Source organism: Sminthopsis crassicaudata, chromosome 3 (genome assembly GCF_048593235.1).
Source record: "Sminthopsis crassicaudata isolate SCR6 chromosome 3, ASM4859323v1, whole genome shotgun sequence".
NCBI lineage: Eukaryota > Metazoa > Chordata > Mammalia > Dasyuromorphia > Dasyuridae > Sminthopsis > Sminthopsis crassicaudata.
Window position 1 is genome coordinate 608,857,044 of NC_133619.1, and position 22,079 is coordinate 608,879,122.

The 22,079-nt window shown below is 48.8% G+C and overlaps 1 protein-coding gene across 2 annotated transcripts in view; it reads right to left on the bottom strand.

The window, feature by feature from the left end:
* Window positions 1-22,079, bottom strand: part of EPHA8 (EPH receptor A8) — a 49,719-nt gene that overhangs the window by 20,076 nt on the left and 7,564 nt on the right. For both annotated transcript variants that reach the window (XM_074305924.1, XM_074305926.1), the window contains exons 2-3: window positions 11,009-11,073; window positions 7,202-7,865 (exon numbers count right to left, since the gene is read on the bottom strand). In XM_074305924.1, the coding sequence (XP_074162025.1) occupies window positions 7,202-7,865; window positions 11,009-11,073 (729 nt within the window). The remainder of the gene's footprint in view (window positions 1-7,201; window positions 7,866-11,008; window positions 11,074-22,079) is intronic.

A 22,079-nucleotide genomic window follows, 5' to 3' on the forward strand; every position in this document is an offset into this window, starting at 1 on the left:
TCCCAAGATGTCTTGGGATTTACAGGCTAGAGTTCTTTGTTAAGAACTATGCCTTTAAACCCAAATCACTCTGGCTTTCAATGATTGACTGTTCACAGTAGGTCTTCGGCCAAGTCCCACCTGGTTATTACTTGGGCCCTGACTGACTTAGAGTGAGTGTAAATAGTAATTGATTGTGTTTTGGACAGACCTGAGGTTCTTCTCCCAGATTGACTTTTTTAACTAAGTAAAAGAGGTCATTTTTTGCCTTCTCACCTAGGCTAAATTACTGAGTTTTGCCTCAGTCAAACAGAGACCTGTTGAAGTCCTTAGCTTAAAAAGGTCAAGCTCTTCCATTGCCTCCAGAATCATCTCCAGTCGTCCTGATCTATTTCTGGCCACTGGACCCAGATGGTTCTGGAGGGAATGTGAGACAGGTGACCTTGCCCAGACCTCCATCACTTCAATCCAATTCACTGATATCATGTCCTCTTCGAGAATAAAGGACAAACAACTATCGGAGTAGTGTTAGTATTATCTCTGTTTTAAAGATGAAGGAACTGACGGTGATACGGATAATTACTATTTGAAATATCTGTAAAATGGAAGCCAAGTCTTTCTCCTGACACCAAGTACAGAACTCTATCCATTGGGCAACCCAGCTGCAATACAATATGGAATCCTAGAAGGGTAGGGCTGAAAGAGAGCTTAGAAGTTATCTAGCCTGACAGAGCAGGAAGCTTAAAGAGAAGTGCTTTGTCCAAAGTCAAAGAGACTAACTGGCTGCAAAGCTATTACTAGATTCCAGGTCTTTTTTTTTCCTCTGAGGCAATTGGGGTTAAGTGACTTGCCCAGGGTACACAGCTAAGAAGTGTTAAGTGTCTGAGGTAAGATTTGAATTCAGGTCCTTCTGACTTCAGGGCTGGTGCTCTATCCACTGCCCCATCCTGCTGCCCCTAGATTCCAGATCTTAAGGAAGTGTTGCACAGTAGAAAGGGCATTAGATTTAAAGTCAGAGGACCTGAGGCAATGTCTCTGGGTCTCAGTTTCTTTATCTGCAAAATGAAGGTATTGAAGTCTGCAGCCTTTGAATACCAAATCTATGCTCCCATGATACCAGTTCAGAACCAGAATATTGCCTTCATGTAGTCCATCTCATTCTTTTCTAAGAATCAAAAAATTTTAGCAGGATTTTAATGAATGTATGTTGATTTATTCTTCCTACTTCATGTTTGGTGAAGGATTTGGACTTGTGTATTCTAAGGACCCTCCCAGCTCTATATTGTCTAAGGTCGACACTTTATGTTCTAAAGATCTTTCCTGTTCTGATTTTGTGTGTCCTAAGAGCCCACCCAACTCTGACATCCTGTGTTCTAAGGATCCTGCCATACCTGGCATTGTGTTCCTAGGGCCCTCCCAGTTCTGACCTCCTGGATTCTAAGGGCCCTCCCAGCTCTGACCTCCAGGGTTCTAAGGGCCCTCCCAGCTCTGACCTCCTGGGTTCTAAGGGCCCTCCCAGCTCTGACCTCCTGAGTTCTAAGGGCCCTCCCAGCTCTGACCTCCTGGGTTCTAAGGGCCCTCCCTCTGACCTCCTGGGTTCTAAGAGCCCTCCCAGCTCTGACATCCCGGGTTCTAAGGGCCCTCCCAGTTCTGACCTCCTGGGTTCTAAGTGCCCTCCCAGCTCTGACCTCCTGGGTTCTAAGGGCCCTCCCAGTTCTGCCCTCCTGGGTTCTAAGGGCCCTCCCAGCTCTGACCTCCCGGGTTCTAAGGGCCCTCCCAGCTCTGACATCCCGGGTTCTAAGGGCCCTCCCAGCTCTGACATCCCGGGTTCTAAGGGCCCTCCCAGTTCTGATCTCCTGGGTTCTAAGAGCCCTCCCAGCTCTGACATCCCGGGTTCTAAGGGCCCTCCCAGTTCTGACCTCCTGGGTTCTAAGGGCCCTCCCAGCTCTGACATCCTGGGTTCCAAGGGCCCTCCCAGCTCTGACCTCCTGGGTTCTAAGAGCCCTCCCAGCTCTGACCTCCTGGGTTCTAAGAGCCCTCCCAGCTCTGACCTCCTGGGTTCTAAGGACCCTCCCAGTTCTGACCTCCTGGGTTCTAAGGGCCCTCCCAAATCTGATATTCTCTGCCCTAAGGGTCCTTTCAGCTCTGACTTTTTATGTTCTAAGATCCCTCCCAGGTCTCACATTCTGTGTCCTAAGGCCCCTCCCAGCTCCAATATATTATGTGCCAGGCCCCTCCCAGCTAAAAATTTTATCATTCATTCAAAAGCTAATATTTTTATATACCTGTCATGGAAACCTGGAAATTTCCCCTTTTGAATCCCAATAGTAGGGGATTATAACGTGCTCAGCTGATGCCCATATGGTTATAACATGTCAGGGCCAGATTAATCTGAGCAATGAAAATAAAATAATCTTTAATAACAATACTAATCGCCAGCCCTGGGGGATGTGAGAGATCTGGATGCTGAGGTCGGGGACTAATCGACAGAGACAGATGGTGCTGCTCTGGGCCAATGCCAGGCTGGCCCTGTCTGAGGAAAGGCTGGGCCTTGGGGCCTTCCGGCAGAGGGCCAGCTGGGGGGCTCTGCCCACAGAGTGCACTCCCACCCCCACCCAGCTGGCATGAAGCCATTTCCCATTCTCCCCCTGTCCCCAGACCTGCTGGTCACACCAGCAGCTGCTTAGAGACCAGGCCCCCCTCTGTTCTCCTATTCAAACAGCTTTAGATTTGACAAATAAGGTGTCCGGCTGTGGACGGCCAAAGGAAATTAATTCTAAATCAGATTTTAAACACAGTCAGGAAAGCCAAAGAACTCGTCTTTCATTCCTCTCCCCCTCCCACCCCGCTCAGAAATGAGCCTTTGATATTTATAGAAAGATGATTAGGGCCACGGAGGGTGATTTATATCTTCCATCCAGGTGACAGGAGGGAAGCCGGGCTCTGGGTCTGGGACGCTCCTGCTTTCCCTGGCACCTCTCATGGCATTGTCCCCTCCTGTGGTAGAGGGGGAGGGGCGGGGGCAGAGAGCTCCCTGACCTGGAGGCAGGAGATGCAGGTGCAAGAGCCGAGTGGCCCAAGATCTCTGGGCCGGGGCCTCCTTTGTAGACTGAGGTCTAAGTGGCCTCCGACGCCCTCCAGCTCAAAGTCTGCGCTCCTACCAGCTCGACTCATGTCCTTGGCTTGTCTGTTTAAGGCGCTGGGCCTGGGCCAACCAGAGGGCAATTCCAAGGAGGCTCCAGTTAAAGCTGGTCCTGTACCTGCCATGCCTCTTGGACACGGGGTCCGAGACCCCAGGCTTGGCCCAAGGCCCAGGCTCAGAAGAGAAGAAGACCGAGAGCAGAAGGGAAGGACTCAGCCACCCTCCCAGCAGAAGGAATAGCAGAGCTGGGATCCAAAGAAGCTGGACTCGGGGCTCTTTGCCATCCTTGGGCTGGCCGGCAAGATGGGGGAGGGAGAGAGGACCGGCCTGTGCTGCTGCCCACCAGGGCCCAGGGGCTGCTCCTTCTCCAGCCTCCCCCTCCCCTTGCTTTCTGTGCCTCTACTCTATGGAAAGGCTGAAGGGCAGCTGAAGGAGGCTTCCTCCAGGGGACTCGGGAAATGGAACAGGCTCCTGGCTGCTCAAACAGCGATAAGGGGCCTGGCGAACTTCGGAGCTAACTTTCCCTGAGAGGCTCGGCTGCTCCAGGCTCTGTTTGCTCAGAACAGGGTTACCAAGGGAGGAGGGAGACAGAGCAGAGGGTGGCAAGGAGTCTGAGCAGGGAGGGGCAGAGAAGGCTAATTTAGGGGCACCTACACTCACTGCCTCCCCTGTTCTAGAGAGAGAAAGAGAGACAGACAGAGAGACAGAGACAGAGACAGAGAGACAGAGAGACAAAGACAGAGAGAGACAGAGACAGAGAGACACACACACACAGAGACAGAGAGAGACAGAGAGACACAGAGAGAGAGACAGAGACAGAGACACAGAGAGACACAGAGAGAGAGACAGAGAGAGAGACAGAGAGAGAGACAGAGAGAGAGAGACAGAGAGAGACACAGAGAGACAGAGAGACAGAGAGAGAAACAAGTAGATAGACAGAGAGGGGAAAGAGACACACAGATGATAGACATGGGTGGTATGTATAGGTAGACATACAAATAGACAACTAGATAGATAAATAGATGACTGTTAGACATAGGTGGATGGAGATGGAGAAGGAGGAAGAGGAGGAGGAAAATAATAACAGCGACGATGGTGACAAAATGAGACCAAGAACCAGAGCAGGAGGGAGAATGGGCCCAGCACGGCCTTACACAAAACCTGCAGGGAGGGGGCGGGGCATCGGAGGTGATGGGAGTGGGGACTCAGAAGGGCGGGTCACATCAGAAGGAGGAGGAGCAGGAGGCCCCGGCAGGACCGCAGCATCCAGGGCTAAGGGGAGCGCCTGGACGAGCTTTGGCCCAAGGCCACTGGACAGAGCATTCCGGACAGCATCTGTCGTCAGTCCCATCTTGCCATCACGGACTCTGTCCCTCAGGGCCGGGCAGGGCCAGGGCCCTCCCACCGTAATGCTAATAAAACTTGGGCTGAGTCAGAAGGAGTGGGATGGAGGTCAGGGGCACTGTGAGGGAGGTGGGGGAGTGGGGGGGGGGGAGCTGAGATCACCAAAGCACCCACTGGGGCCTGGGGGGCCCCCCAGGTGTCTGGTCTATTCCCTGACTCCCTCTGCCCCTCTGAAAAGGCTGCCTGGGGTCACTCTGTGTCACCGCATCCAGGGTGTTCTCTTCTGATGTGTTACAGGCACACACACACCACACACAACACACACACACAACACACACAACACACACAACACACACACACCACACCCCCCCACACCTCCCCCACACAACCCCCACACCCCCCACACACACCCACACACACACACCATACACACACCCCACACACACCCCATACACCCCCCCCCACACACACCCCCCACACACACCCCCCACACACCCCCCCACACCCCCCCACACACCCCCCCCCACACACACACCACACACACCCCACACCCCCACACACACCCACACACACACACCACACACACACCCCATACACACACCCCACACACACCCCACACATCACACACACACCCCACACACACCCCACACATCACACACACACAACACACACACACCACACCCCCCCACACCTCCCCCACACACACCCCACACACACCCCATACACACACCCCACACATCACACACCCCCCCCCCGCACACACACACCCCACACACACACCACACACACACACCCCACATACCACACAAACCCACCCCACACCCCACACATCACACACACACACACACCACACACACACCACACACACACCCCCACACACACCCCACACACACACACCCCACATACCACACAAACCCCCCACACACCCCACACACACACCCCACACATCACACACACACACACCACACACACACCACACGCATCACACACACACACACCCCACACACACCCCACACACACCCCACACATCACACACACACCCCACACACCCCACACACACACACACCACACACACCACACATACCATACACACACACACCCCACACATCACACACACCCCCACACACATCACACACACACCCCACATACACACCACACACACACACCACACACACACACCCCACACATCACACACACACACCACACACACACCACACACACACCACACATACCATACACACACACACCCCACACATCACACACACCCCCACACATATCACACACACACCCCACATACACACCACACACACACACCACACACACACACCCCACACATCACACACACACACCACACACACACCACACACACACCACACATACCATACACACACACACCCCACACATCACACACACCACACACACACCCCACACATCACACACACACCCCACATACACCCCCCCACACACCCCACACATCACACACACACACCACACACACACCACACACACACCACACACACACACACACACCACACACACACACACACACACACACACACACACACACACACACACACACACACACACACACCCTGGTTTTACCCCCCACAGTGTGCGCTTTCATCTCACTGCCGGTCCCTCAGTCACGTAGGGTTTCTCGAGGGCGGGGCGGGCAGGCCCCAGGGAGGGGGAGGCGGCTGCCTCTCCGTTACCAAAACATGATCCTGTTCTTGCTGAAAACTGTCTGGGATGTGAAGCTGAGGACGGGCCTGAATCCCTCTCGCAGGGCGGGGTCTCTGTGTCCCTCACGCCTGCCAGAGCCTCGTCCGTGGGATTCCGGGCTGAATAAATGCTTGCTGAGTCCGGGCTGAGGGAAGCCCGGGCGCCCGCCCTCCCCCACCCGGCTGCCTCAGGCCCGGCGCTAAGGCCTTTTCCGGCCTGCCTCCAGGCTCTCGGAGCTTCCTCCAAGGCCACGTGGGAAGGCCTTGGGCCCCTCAGGATGGCCGGCTCTCTCCACAAGGGTTCTCTGTGCTGGTGTGTGTGCGTCTCTATGAGAGGCAGGAGCTCCCTCAGAGCCCAAGAACTGCTGTTTCAAATCCTCCCTCTAACGCCCATCGGTCATGTGACTCTGGGCAAATCACCCAAACTGTCCATGTGCCAGGAGGGCACCTGGGAGTCCCTAAGGCAATCCCCCACCGCCGGGTCCCTGCGGCTCCTACACTGCCCCTGTATACATCTAAGTGGTCTCCCTCCGGCAGTAAGCTCCCTGAGGGCAGCACTGCTTCACGGCTCTCTTTTTGTCCCCGGCACACGGCCTGAGGACTAACTATCTGCAGTGTCCCAGGGTGCGGATCCCAAGGGCCAGGGCTGAACCTCAGCTCATTCCCTCACCTCCGGGGCCCAGGTCCCCTCTATCAGGGAGGCAGCCCCCTTGGCCTCCCCCACAGTCCTCCTCGGCCTCCCCACGGTCCCCCTCGGGCTCCCCCACGGTCCCCCTCGGCCTCCCCACGGTCCCCCTCGGCCTCCCCCACGGTCCCCCTCGGCCTCCCCACGGTCCCCCTCGGCCTCCCCCACGGTCCCCCTCGGCCTCCCCCACGGTCCCCCTCGGCCTCCCCCACGGTCCCCCGCGGCCTCCCCCACGGTCCCCCGCGGCCTCCCCATGATCACCCGCGGCCTCCCCCACTATCCCCCGCGGCCTCCCCCATGGTCCCCAGCACCTAAGGCGCACTCACTCACCCACGCAGGCGTCCTGGAGCTCCTCGTAGCCGGCGCTGCACACGCACTTGCCGATGGGCACCAGCCACTCCCCCTCGGCGCTGCAGTACATCTTAGGGGTGTCCCGCTCCTCGGAGTGCCCCACGCACTCGCCCCGAACCTCCACCAGCGAGGAGGAGTCGGCCCCGGTCACCGCCTCCGAGAAGGCGGCCAGGTTGCGCACCATGGCGGGGCACTTCTTGTAGTAGACGCGCAGGGAGAGGATGGCGATGCAGGCGCCGATGTCCTGGAAGGCCAGGTAGAAGCCGCGCTTGCTCAGCGGCCCCACGCCGCGCACCTCCGTGTTGAGCTTCAGGCGCCGCACGCCCAGGTCGGCCCCGGTGAAGCTCTCGTCCGCCGCGATGGTGTCGATCTTCACGAAGTGGCTCTCCTGCGTGCTGGCGCCCAGGTCCCGGTCCGACTCCAGGTAGTAGAGGTTGAAGGTCTCCTTGCACGTGCCCAGCACCCCCGGCATGCTGTTGCAGTCCCGCAGCGTGAACTTGATCTCGGCGTACACCCGGCGCGCGCCGTCCCGCGGCACCCAGCTCGTCCGCAGCCAGTTGTTCTGGTTGGGGCTCATGACGTTGCACACCTGGTACGTGTGGATGGGGCTGAAGAACTCGTCCACCTCGTTAATGGAGTCCCACTGCGGGAGAGGCGGGAGACGCCGTCAGGGTGGGGGGGGGGGGGCGGGAACAAGGAGCGGACAACAGAACACAAGTACTGGGGCTCAGGCCTGGGAGGGACGCGGAGCCCGCTCGTCCCCCAGAAACTGACAGCCCAGGAGGGAGAAGAAGACATGGGGACACGTGGGGAGAATTATAGGAAGGAAGGTGGTACTTCTGGAAGAAGAGGTGAGATGTTTCAGGTTCTTTCTAGTTCTCTTCTGTTCTAAACTCCTCCCCCAGCTCTGACCTCCTGGGTTCTAAGGACCCTCCCAGCTCTGACCTCCTGGGTTCTAAGGGCCCTCCCAGCTCTGACCTCCTGGGTTCTAAGGCCCCCTCCCAGCTCTGACCTCCCGGGTTCTAAGGGCCCTCCCAGCTCTGACCTCCCGGGTTCTAAGGGCCCTCCCAACTCTGACCTCCTGGGTTCTAAGGGCCCTCCCAGCTCTGACCCCCTGGGTTCTAAGGGCCCTCCCAACTCTGACCTCCTGGGTTCTAAGGGCCCTCCCAGCTCTGACCTCCTGGGTTCTAAGGGCCCTCCCAACTCTGACCTCCTGGGTTCTAAGGGCCCTCCCAACTCTGACCTCCTGGGTTCTAAGGGCCCTCCCAGCTCTGACCCCCTGGGTTCTAAGGGCCCTCCCAACTCCGACCTCCTGGGTTCTAAGGGCCCTCCCAGCTCCGACCTCCTGGGTTCTAAGGGCCCTCCCAGCTCTGACCCCCTGGGTTCTAAGGGCCCTCCCAACTCTGACCTCCTGGGTTCTAAGGGCCCTCCCGGCTCTGACCTCCTGGGTTCTAAGGGCCCTCCCAACTCTGACCTCCTGGGTTCTAAGGGCCCTCCCAACTCTGACCTCCCGAGTTCTAAGGGCCCTCCCAGCTCTGACCTCCTGGGTTCTAAGGGCCCTCCCAGCTCTGACCTCCTGGGTTCTAAGGGCCCTCCCAACTCTGACCTCCTGGGTTCTAAGGGCCCTCCCGGCTCTGACCTCCTGGGTTCTAAGGGCCCTCCCAACTCTGACCTCCTGGGTTCTAAGGGCCCTCCCAACTCTGACCTCCCGAGTTCTAAGGGCCTCTCTCATCTCTACCACTGTCTGTCCAGCCCCCATTCTCTATGCTGTCTATCCCTCTAAATTGAGGCTCCTACAGAGGAGCCATTTCTGAATTTCATTGGCAGGGACTTCACAAAGTAAGCTCTTCCAGTGTCCTGAACTTGTCATTCCAGGCTCTGAAATGAATTGAAGCTATGCACAATAGGGTGGTCCAGACAGGCTTGCTGCCAACGCCAACCACATGCCCTTTGGGGCATCATCAGAGGTGGAGGGCAGGCAGAGAGGGAGTCTCAGTCCTTAGACCTGACCCGTGGAGAAAACTTTCTGCTTCCAAGGCAGGCTGATGGGAGCAGGGGCACCTGCCCCCCTCAGTCCCTGTTTTCCCAAGCAGGGCTGCTTCTAGGGGAGAGCAGTGCCCGGCACAATGCTGGCACCGGTGGGGCAGGCTGATGCATGCCTCAGTGCTGACAGAGCTGATTAATTTTTCTGGGTCTCTGGCAGGAGGCAGACAGGAAACAGCTGGCATGTTATTTGGTACTCAATTAACTATGACAATGGCTTTAACCCCAGAGGTGCCAGGGAGAGTCCCACAGACAGACTCACAGAACTTCAGAGGTAGAAGGAACTTTAGGATGCTCAGTGTGAGAACTGGAAGGTCCCTCTGAGACAAGGGGATGTCAGCAAGTGAAACGCTGGAGCCTTAGAACAGAATGAAGACGTGAGAAGATGGGAAGCTACATGCAGATCCTGCCTCGGATACTAAACAGCTGGCGACCTGGGCAAGTCCCTCGACCTCTCTGTGACTCAATTTCCTCATCAGTAAATGGGGATTACAATCACCTACTTCAGAGGTTTCTTACAAGAACCAAAGGAGAGAATTCTAGCAAAGGGCTTAGCAAAACTTCAAGTAGTATATAAATTCTAGCAATTATCATCATCGTTGGAAATGAGAGGGCCCTTAGAACCCAGGAGGTCACAGCTGGGAGGCCCTTAGAACCCAGGAGGTCAGAACTGGGAGGGATTTTCAGGATCTTCTAGATGTGTGCTCCCCCTCTGCCGAACTCTTTTAATGCTCTATACTTGTTGGGATTGTATCTCTTCTCCCTTCATAGACAGTGGTCTCTTTCAAGGGAAAAAGTTGATATCATCTTTGTATCTCCCTCTGAGCCAGTCCAGGTTCCTTGAACACAAATCCTGAATAAGTATTTACTGAAAAGTGGAGAAGGCTCTCTGAAAAGCTTTTGAAATAATCCAGGTGAGAGTTAATGAGGGTCTAAGCAAGGAAAGGAGGAGGACAGAAAAGAAAGCTTTGGGGGAGGTGGAAGCCACAGGACCAGGTGAGGGAGAGGAAGAGAGCATGTCAGGAAGGAAAAGAGTCAGAGAGGACTCCATTTTCAAGTCTGGGTGACTAGAAATGTCAATACCTTTCATAGAAACCTGCCAATCAGGAAAAGCAGCTAATTTGTGGGCAGAAAGCCCTTAGAGCTTGAGCATGCTGCATCTGGGAGGCTGGAAGGGCAGCTGGGGGTCTCTGCTCTGGCAAGCAGGGAACCTGAGGCTTCAGCCCCAAAAACCACATGGGGGGGGGGGACTGAGCGTGCCCAGGGACCAAATGGCAAAAAGGCCAAGCTGAGGACAAAATCAGCTATGGAGTCACAGTGAGCCCTCTGAGGAGGTTCTGCTCTTGACTATGTGACAACAAGCAGATTACTGAAGTCATGTAGGCTTTAGCTGCCTTATCTATGAGGTCCTTTCATTTTACAGGTGAGGAAACTGAGGGAAGGAAATACCTTGCCCTAAATCCCCCACAGTAAGAAAGCAGCATGGCTGAGGCTAGAATCCACATCCAAATGGCCTTGAGGTCAGGTCCTCATCCAACACTGTGATTATGATTATCATTGTCATCATTAGTCTGATATTAGGGGACAGGAAGCTGTTTTCCAGCTACAGCTCTTGGGCTCTCTCCTTCAGGTAGAGGGCCGGCTGCCCATGACCTCTTGGGGACCAAGGACAAGGAGAGCCCACCCTGCTCACCTCTGCCCACCCAATCAAGTATGAGTCAACAGCCGGTTCTCATTACTCACCCCATGTGCTGGGTACGTGAGCCAGCCCCAGTCCCCGTGGATGGTTGATGTGTCCAGCAAATTCACTGCAAAAACAGGAAAGAAGAGCTCTTTAAAGCCCACCCAATTCCCCAGAATCCTAGTTAGGGCCATTACTGTAATCATCGTTGGTCTTCCTCTGTCTGTCTCCTTCTTTCAGTCCAAATCCATCGACTCTTTTCCATAATATTTCTATCCCGAGTCATGGTCTGAGCTCAGGGCTCTCACACTGGGCTGCTGCAATAGTCTCTTTCCTGGTCTCCCTGCCTCTGTCCAGACTCTTCTCTCTAATCCCCATCCTCTCCATTTGCTACAGGAATCTCCCTTCACAACAGGAATGACCACATTACTCCCCTGATCCCAAAGTCTCAATGGCTCCCTATCACCATCAGGATAACACAGAAACTTGTGAGCCTTCAATACAAGCCCTTTTACATCAGGGTTCCAACCCATCTTTCCGGTTGAATTTCATATGATTTCTCCTGCACTCCATTCTATATTCTATGCACACAGTCCAGTTGGTGACCATTCTTCTACCTCAGCCCATTCACCTGGACAACACTATTGCCTCATTTTGCTCTCTCAGAAAATCCTCATGGCCCAACTCAGGTACCACCTCCACCGTGGCGCAAGAAATCAACAAGCATGTTATTATGCGCCTACCATGATAGTTGGGCACCAAGGAGCCAGACAGCAACTTAAGTTCCTTCCCTCAGGAAGCTCACACTCCATGATTGTCCCTAATAGCTGCTAGGATGTTCTCCTCAGATTTTTTTGGAGCACTTAGGATAGCTCCTCTGCCTCAATCATATTACCCTCACATGTATTCCTTTGGTAGATTCTAAACCCCTTGAGGGCAAAGACTATTTAATTTTTTGTTCTGGGCACACCATGGTTACTTAATGATTACTGAATTGAATTGAATTAAGTTGAATTAAATTGTAATGTCCTCTTCCCACAGTTACCTGTGGAGATGCTCAACTCCCACCTGCTCCAGAATTCTATCCCCATCCTCTGCATCCTTCCATGCTGCTCTGATATCTCACCCTTTACCACATGCTGCCCTCTGCTCTAGTCATCTGGGCATGTCTCTTCCCTGAGAGACAAGGGCTCCTTTTAGACAATGTCTATGTCTTATTCGTTCTGGAAATCCCACCATATTTCTCTCTAAATTTTCAGATCACTGCCTTTCCTTGCTTTTACAAGGAAAGGGTCTAAGGCATTCTCCTTTTGTCTCTGCCATGAATTCCCCAAGCATTCTGGGAAGAGCTCTGGGCACTGGTTGTGCTTTGTGCTTAGCAGGAACTCAAGAAATATTTGTTGAATTAATGAATTAATATACTGGGCGCCCACTGAGGACAAAGGACCAGATTAATAATACAAATGGCCGACATTTATGTAGAAATTTTTGATTTACAAGGCGGGAACAGCTCCAGAAAGAGAAGTGATGGACTCTCACTGCAAGACTGAAGTTCCTTTTTTTCATTTTCTTTTTTTTCTTGCTTTTTTTTTTTGGCATCATGGCTCATGTGGAAATATGTTTTAGGCCTCTTCATATGTATGATGGATATCATATTTCTTGCCTTCTTAATGGGCAGAGGAGCTTAAGGAAGGGAAGGTATTTGAAACTGAAAATATTTTTAAAATTGAAATATAGTTCACAAGAAGGGGGAAACTCCCTCTTCTAGTACAATTAGGCCCCTTCCCTGCCACTTAAAATCTAAGAGATGCTTGGAGACGAGTTATTTAAGTGACTTGTCTAGGGACACACGGCCAGCAGAACTGAACTAGGGTCTAGATGGTTTCGAGGTCAGCTCTGTAGCCACTACACCATGCTATCTCTCATAGTTTATAAAGTGAAGCAGAATACGAGATCCCTGAAGTCAGAGGCCATCTTATCTTGCGTTTTAAATCCCCAGGATTTGGCACAATGTCAGGTTATTTAGAAATGTCTGAATCTTTGTGATCCCATTTGGGTTTGTTTTTTGGGGGGAGCAGACATTGGACTAGTTTGTCATTTCCTTCTCCAGTTTATTTTACAGATGAGGAAATAAAGCAAGGTAATTTGGCCATGGTCACATAGCTAGGAAGTATCTGAGACAAGATTTGAACTTGGAAACTTAAGTCTTCCTGACTCCAGATCTGGCACTCTGTGCCCTATGATGCCGCATAGTGCCCTGTTTGGTGCAGTAGAATACCTTTATCCAAGATAGATAGATAGACAGACAGAAAGAAAGATAGGAAGATGAATAGATAGGGAGGTAGGTGGGTAGATAGATGGATAGATAGGTAGATAGATAGATAGAAAGAAAGAAAGAAAGAAAGAAAGAAAGAAAGAAAGAAAGAAAGAAAGAAAGAAAGAAAGAAAGAAAGAAAGAAAGAAAGAGATAGATGGGTGGATAGATAGAAAAAAGACAGAAAGATAATTGGGTAGGTAGATGGAAGGAAAGATAAATGGATAAGCATATGCAGAATTGACTCTATAAGAAATCAAGCCATTCTCCAATTGATAAATGATCAAAGGATATGAACAGACAATTCTCAGATGAAGAAATTGAAACTATTTCTAGCCATATGAAAAGATCTCCAAGTCATTATTGATCAGAGAAATGGAAATTAAGGCAACTCTGAGATACCACTATACACCTGTCAGATTGGCTAAAATGACAGGAAAAGACAATGACGAATGTTGGAGTGGATGTGGGAAAACTGGGACACTGAAGCATTGTTGGTGGAATTGTGAATACATCCAGCCATTCTGGAGAATGATTTGGAACCATACTCAAAAAGTTATCAAAATGTGCCTACCCTTTGATCCAGCAGTGTTAATACTGGGCTTATATCCCAAAGAGTTTTCAAAGAAGGGAAAGGGACTCATATGTGCAAAAATGTTTGTGGCAGTCTTCTTTATAGTGGCCAGAAACTGGAAACTGAATGGATGCCCATCAATTGGAGAATGGCTGAATAAATTGTGGTATATGAATATTATGGAATATTATTGTTCTGTAAGAAATGACCAGCAGGATGAATACAGAGAGGCCTGGAGAGACTTATATCAATTGATGCTGAGTGAAATGAGCAGGAGCAGGAGATCATTATATACTTCAACAACAATGCCATAAAATGATCAATTCTGATGGACGTAGCCCTCTTCAACAATGAGATGAAACAAATCAGTTCCAATAGAGCAATAATGAATAGATGGATAGATATATGAATAGAGACAGAGATAGATGGGTGGATAGATAGAAAGAAAGATAGGTAGGTAAACAGATAATTGGATAGAGATGGAAGAAAAGACAGATAGGTAGCTCGATAGCTAGATAATTAGATTAATGAATGGTTAGATAGGTAGATAGATGCATATTTGAGCTGTATATATTAGACAATAGAGTTAAGGCTGGAAGTAACTTTAGGGATCATGCGAGCTAATCCTCTCACTTTGTATGTAACAGTAGACTGACCAATAAGAACTCAGTCCTTGGCTACACAGACAGCATGCTCCTAAGCATTTGGCTCTCATTGGTCAGTTCTCTATTACATATTCATAAGGAAAAGTGATTTGCCCATGGTCATTCAGTCAGTAAGTAGAAGAGAAGGGATTTTCTCCCAAATTCTCTGAATTCAAACACTACTTTATTTTCCATGTTTCCTCTCATTATTCCATGAGATGCATGAGATGTAGCTAGGCAGTACAGTGTTTAGTGCATGAGACTTGGAATCTGGGAAAGCTGAGGTCAAACCCAATCTCAGACATTCACTAGCTGGGGAACCTGGGCCACTGCATTTATCACAACCTGTCTCAGTTTCTTCATCTATAAAATGGTATAATGATAGCATCTACCCCTCAGGGTGGTCGTGAGAAGCACATGAGGTGATACTGTGAAGTATTTTACCCATCTTCAAGCACGATATAAATGCTAGCGATGGCTGTTATCCAATTAAGAGATTCAGAGAAATCCTGTGAGACTGGTTGCAATGCACTAGAATGGTTAGGCCATGATACATTTGGTGATATCCCATTTTACAGACAAGTTAAACACTACAGTGTGGGGCAGTGACAGAAGCACGAGGAGTCAAACCTGTGTCAATCCAGCACTGCCCTTATGAGTTGTGTGGTCTTGAGCAAAACTCTTCTCCTTGGGCCTCAGTGTGTCTGAAAAATGAAAGCCCCGGGATGGATGACCTAAAGTCCCTTCAAGCTCTGCCACTTTATGAATCTGTAAGAAGCCAGGAATCTGGATCCGATCTCAACTAGCTGGTAACAGCTGCAAATGCAGGTAGAACCCAGCACTTATGCCTTGACTGCAATACTCTAGTAGTGCTTTTTTGCCACTGATTTTGTGGAAAGACATCAGAAAGGAGCTGTTGTTGTAGCACAATGCACTCCTCTCATGTCTGTAGAGTGTTTCCATATGTCTGGGAAGGGTTTCTATGTGTTTGGGCCCAGAGAGAGAAGGGTGGGCCAGAACTTGGTCTTCTCCCATCTTTCACTGCTCAGGAAAGGGAGGGCAGGGCTGACAGGCAGTGATTTATGGAGGGTTTTATTTAGTTCACTCACTTTCTAGCTCCTGACCTTTTTCCAGCTCAGTCACCTATTACCCCTCACCTAACTGTGCTCTGCCTTGGCGGCTCTCCTCTGTCAATATGTTCCCTCTCAGCTAAAGACAGCATGGCACGGAGTGGAGACCTGTACAGGGACATGTGGGGGACCAGTATCCTAGCTTCAGAGCTACCAAATAAATTAACCATTGGTCCAGAGCAAACTGTCTCTTTTTTCTGGACATGATGGAGTTGGATGAATGAACGTGGAAGTCCTGGTCTAGCTCTGACATTTGAAATTCTCAGATTCTTCATCCAGAGGGTCCTTCATATTCTGATGTTCTATGTGCTAATGCCCTCCCCGCTCTGACATTCTGGATTCTAAGGGCCCTCCCAGCTCTAACATTGTCTGTTCTAAAGGCTCTCAAATTCAACCTTCCATATTGTTCTGTCTCCCATAGCACTATTATTTTCTGATTTTCACCCCTCCCTACCCCCTTTGTCTTTGTCTGGGATCCCTCTAGAAAGACCACCTATCCACCTGCATCTCTCCCGAGGCTCCGCATCCTCTCCCTCCTACAGTGGTTCCCAATTAGTCCCACCTCCTTCTGGCTTCCTCCCCACATGGGACCAGGCTGATGCTTTTGCCACACGAGGACCATAGCAGACCATTCTCCATCCATCTTTGCCAGCACTTTGTGCGTGGCCAAGGCGGCAGCACTGGCACTTCCTCAGAAGTCTGCATCTCTCTATGCTAACCAGCCAGGGACACTATGGGGACTTGTGTCATCAGCATGCACCCACGCTGAAGGAGTCGGTCATTCTCGGGCAGTTTCTTTGTTCAGGGGTTATTGTATCAGCCAGGCTTCCCCTCCCCTGATGATCCCTTGGCTTCTGGCTCACCATCCATCCAGAGAGTCCCAGAAGCTGGGGCTGAGGCTGGACAGGCGGAATCAGGAAAGGAGTTGGGGGAGACAGGGCAGATCCTATCTGGGTTTCTCATGGAAGGACCCCAAGGGAAAGGACCTGGAAGGGAATCCACCTTTGGGTTTGTCTTCTCTCTCTCTCCTTCCTTCTCGCTCCTCCCCAGCAGGCCTCCTGAAGGAGGCAGAGAGAGAAGCTCCCTCCTCCTCCTCCCTCTCCACCAGCGTGGGAAAAACTGGGTCAGCCAGTGGGTTAGCAATCTCTCTTCTCTGGCTAGCCTGATGGGTGGGGGAGGAAAAAGAGGGGGCTGTAGGTCGCACTGCAGCTTCCCCCCAGGGGCTAGGCTTGGAGTTGGCAGGAGAGATAAGGGGAGCTACCATCCTTCTCCCTGGGGGTCTTGGGTCAAAATTCATCAGGAGGACAAGACCTTTTCTTTTCCCTCTGCCTCAACCTCCCTCCCCCCAGAGTTGAACCTAGTACTGTTGTTCTCTCCAAACACATACACTGGTTAGAAAGCATTTATTGTTAGAATTGGGAGGAAGCCTGTCACAGAAGAGTTAGGAGGGCCTTTAGAACACAGAATGTCAGAGCTAGGAGGGCCCTTAGAACACAGAATGTCAGAGCTAGGAGGGCCCTTAGAACCCGGGAGGTCAGAGCTGGGAGGGCCCTTAGAACCCAGGAGGTCAGAGCTGGGAGGGCCCTTAGAACCCAGGATGTCAGAGGTGGGAAGGCCCTTAGAACCCAGGAGGTCAGAACTGGAAGGGCCCTTAGAACCCAGGAGGTCAGAGGTGGGAAAGACTTTACAATAGAATTTCAGAACAGAGAATGTCAGGAGGGAACTTAGAACATAGATTAGCACTAGAAGAGACCTTAGAGTATGAAAAGATATGGCTAGAAAGTACCTCAAAATACAGAACATTAGAGCTGGAGGCAATTTAGTGAGTAATATTTTATTTTACTATTTTATTTTATTTAGTGAGTAATACTTTATTTTTCAGACATGATACATACTTACTGAAGAGATGTGATTGAGTAGAGAATGGAAAGGTGACTCGATACAATGTAACTGGACAGAGAAAAAGAAATGAATCTGAATGCTGTGTTAGTCTTACTTAGTCTGGGAAAAGAGATGAGAAAATAAACCTCTTCTTTCTTTGCAGAGGTGAAGGCCTATGGATGCAGATCATGGCATGTGCCATCTGATTCAGGTGATGTGTGGATTAGTTTGGCTTAATTGCTTTCTTTTCTTTTTCTTTTCTTTTTTCTTTTCTTTTTTTTCTTTTATTATTATTATTATTATTATTTTTGCTTTAATTCTATACTGCAAGTGCTGGGGAGGGAAGTAAAGATGGACATATTTGAAAGTAAAGACAATATATATTTTTTTAAAGAACTGGATTTGCAGTAAGAGAAATGGGGTTTTAATGCCAGCTATGTTACTAACTATTTGTGTGATCCTGGGAAAGTCTGGGAATGTCTCTGTAAAATAAAGAGTTGGACTAGATCAGGGGTTTTTAACCCATAGTTTTTGGACCTTAAGGATGAATTTCAAGAAGTTGATGAGCTTGAATGAGGAAAAATTATGTCTTTATTTCAACATAATTAGTTTCCTTATATTATAATCCTATGAATTTTATTTCAAACAGTTAAAAACGCTATTATAAAGAAAGGGCCAAACTGGACTTCTCACAGAATCAATGAGCCAAAAAAAAAGGTTAAGAATCTTCCTTGGATTGAATTTTAAGGTAAATTCCAAGGTCATTTCCCTCTTAGAAGATAAACTCCCTGAGGGTAGGTATTATCTTGTATTTGGACTTGTATCCTCAGTGCTAGGCAAATAGTATTTAATATATATTTTGATGCTTGGCAAATAGTAAGTGCTTAATAAATGCTTTTTTATTCATTCATTTTGTTTCTTGTGGCCCTCATTCCAGCTCTCAATTCTATCATCCCACGAGTGAATAATAAAAGTGGAGGAAATCAGATTCTGGAATTATTATAAAAATTTTAGATTGTCTGTTGCATCAAATGTAAACTTCTAACGACTCTCCATAAACCTGTCCCTATCATCTATTTGATGGCATAAATGAAAATCCCTGTATCAATTTTAAAATTAATTTTTATTGCTATCTTTTGACAAATCACCCACATTTCACAATTTTTCTACCTTTTCTCCCCCTCTGGAAGTTTGCCTTATATAAAAAGAAGCTGGTCTTTGAAAGCCCAGGACCTATTTAATCATGGAATGCAAACTTATACAAAAATACCAAAGGGGAGGTAGGTGAGCAACCAGGTCAGCAAACCTAACCAAGATATGGAAAAAGTTGGACACTGTATATTGTATTCCACATGCATAGTCCCTCCCCTTTACAAAGAAGGAAGTACTTCGGGGATAGGAGAGTTGCCTTTTCATAATTCTTCTTTGGAATAATTTCTATTTTTATAAAACTTTACTGTTTTTAAAGTTCCTGCTTCTTGATAAAACTGCTGGAGGTAAAGTGTACAAATATTTTACTCAAGAGAATTGAGGCAGAGAATTCAAATGATTTATCTAGGGTCAGAAAGTTAAAATATTATAATGGATAATGTTACATACACACACACATATATAAAATGATACTGACATACTGATAGATATATAATTGACATTACTACTACTACTAAAAAATCAAATGAATTAACATAAAACATTTTGCCTGTGTTAAAACACTACATAAGTGCTAGCTATTATAATAACTATTATTACAGCTTATAATTATGTTATATAGCTAGTTATTTTTATGACTATACATGATGGCATAGTATTACATATTCAAATTATTGCTATATTATCCTTACAATGATAATAATATTTTTATAATAACTAGAATTTATAGAGTGCTTTAAGGTAGGCAAAGTACTTCTGTTAGCCTACTTGATTTTCACAACCACTCCATCAGATAAGTATCATTATTATTGTTATTATCCTTATTTCATAGATCAAGATTCTGATATTAGAAAAGGTTAAGTCATTTGTCCAGAATCAATCAGCTAAGAAATCAGCTAATGTCAGCATTTGAATTCAGGACCTCCCAATTCTAAGTTCAGCACAATATCTAATGAACCATCTAGCTGCCTTCTACTCAGCAATGGGTACAAAAGGACCAGAGAGTTGGAACCAAAAGGGCTTCAGTGACTAGATGATCTAACCCACTGAAAAAGTAAGTGGTTAAGTAGCTTGCTGGGAAGCACAGTAGTGGTCATCCTCAGAGGTGATATGTGAATCCAAGGCTGATTCTAGAGCAGGTGTTCTTTCTAGGATACCAAAACTGTCCTAGAATCTGATTAGTTGGTTTCTCCATTATTCCCTTCTCCTATTTCTAAATCTTTGCTCAAACCGAGGACTCCACAGATAACTTCCCCCTTCATCTTTTCCACTCAGTTAATTGTTCTAAATCCTTCTTCTGCAGAGACCTGGCTCGGGTCCCACTAATTACTCCAATCTATGATAGCAATCTCTCCCACTCACCTAGACTGGGAGTCTCTGAAGAACAACAATGTGCATTCTTTGGAGTTGCCCACATTGGAGATGCTTACAAAAAAAAAAAAATCTCACACTGATCTGCATATGGGTTGCCTTTCCCCTCCCTGCCATGTGGTCTGCAGAAACCTTGATTGCATCTTACCAGTGTGTTCTGATTGGCTATTGTTTGCCTGGCCCAGGTATGGATGTGAAGGATGGTAGAGCATCTGAGAGAAGATTTAAAGCTGGAATAGACTTACAGGTCTCCTAGTCCAACTTCTTTATTCCACAGATTAGGAAACTAGGGGTGTGAGAAGGTAATCATCCAGACAACCTGAGTTCTCACCTAGTAATCCTAACACTTGACCAAGGTCAAACTGACAGCAGAAGGCAAATCTGGGGTTTGAAAACCCAAGTCTAGCATTTCTTGGTGAGAGAGAATATCCAATCTGATGTCTGACTTCTTCCCCAATCATGCAAAAGGAGTCGTGATTTTCTCACCAATACTTCAAGTCAAATTGTAGATTTCATGGATTTGGAGCTGGAAACGGCTTTTGGGGCTCCCTAGTCCAACTCTATAATTTTACAGAGGGAGAAACTGAGGACCAAAGAGATTATGAGGGAGGGGGGGTCACTCAAGTACACACTGGAATAACTCTGGACTAAAAGTGTAATCCTGATCCCAACAATCCTTCTATTTCAGTAAATATTGAGACATAGTTATTTTGCGTAATTATTTCCCGGTCTTTCTCTTTATAAACACATATATATGCATTATATGCACACACACATTCATTTGCTCTCCTCTTTTCAGACATTTTATCTTCAAGATATGGTTATGTTTGGGAACAGTCTATATTCAAACCAATATGGAGCCTCCCCTCCCTACTTTCTTCCCTTCTTTTCATCCTGTCCCCCCTCCTTTCTTCTTTCTCTCTCCCCTCCTCCCCTTTTCTCTTCTCATCCTTTCCATCTCCCCTCCTATAACTGACCTTCCCTCAAGTGCTCTTTCCTAACATTCTCTCCTCTGCTGATTTCACTTCTTTTCTCCTCTTCAGTTCCATCTTTCTCACCACCTGCTTTCCTGCTTTTCTCCCTTCCCCGCTGGCCTGCTTTCTCTCCCCAATACTCCCCTCCCTGTTTTTCCCCTTCTCTGTCCTCTTCCTTCCCTTGTCTCTCTCTCTCCCCTGCTCTCTCCTTCCACCTCCCTCCCTCCTCCCTTCCCCTTGAATACTAAGCACCACTTGGATGACAGAATCAGAATCCAAAAAGATTTCAACAGGCTAGAAGAACAATCTGAATCTAATAAGATGAAATTTAATAGGGATAAATGTGAAGCCATACACTTGGGTTTTAAAAAGAATCAACCACATGAGTAGAAGGTGGGGTACGGTTTGAGGAGCCCTAGACAATAAATTAATCCTATGACAAAAATCTACCAGTCTTAGTGAACTGCAAGCTGAATGTGGGTCCACAGAATGACCTCAAAACAAACAAAAACAAACAAAAAAAGGAATTGCAGAATGAGGCAGGAGATAGCTGTGCTGTTCTCCTGCCTGGGAAAGCCACCTCGGGAGCACTGTGTCCAGATCTGAGCAGCCCATTTTATGAAGGGCATCAATAAGCTGCCCCCCTGGTGAGAGAAGAAGTGACCCGCTGAGAGATAAGCCGGATGCCCAGCGAGAGCCTTGGAGATCATACCTCACAAGGACTGGTTGAAGGAGTAAGGAACGTTTAACCTGGATGAAAAACAACTTATCAGGAAACATGATAGCTGACTTCAAGTATTTGAAGGGCTGTCATGAGGGAGAGGGATTAGCCATGCTCTGCTTGGCCCCAGAGGGTAGCACTAGAAGGGAGAGGTCGCAGAGGCAGAGAAGCTGATTCCAGCAGGAGCGGGATAAGCCTGGCTAGCAATTAGAGCTGTCCAAAAGTGAAGGGGGCTCTCCCAGCAGGTAGTGAGTTCCCTATCATTATAAGTCTTCAAGCAGAGTATGGGTGTCCACTTGTCCCGATGATGAAGATAGGATTTGTATTCAGGTATGGGATGGATTAGATTGTGGTCTCTGTCATCTTTTTCAATGC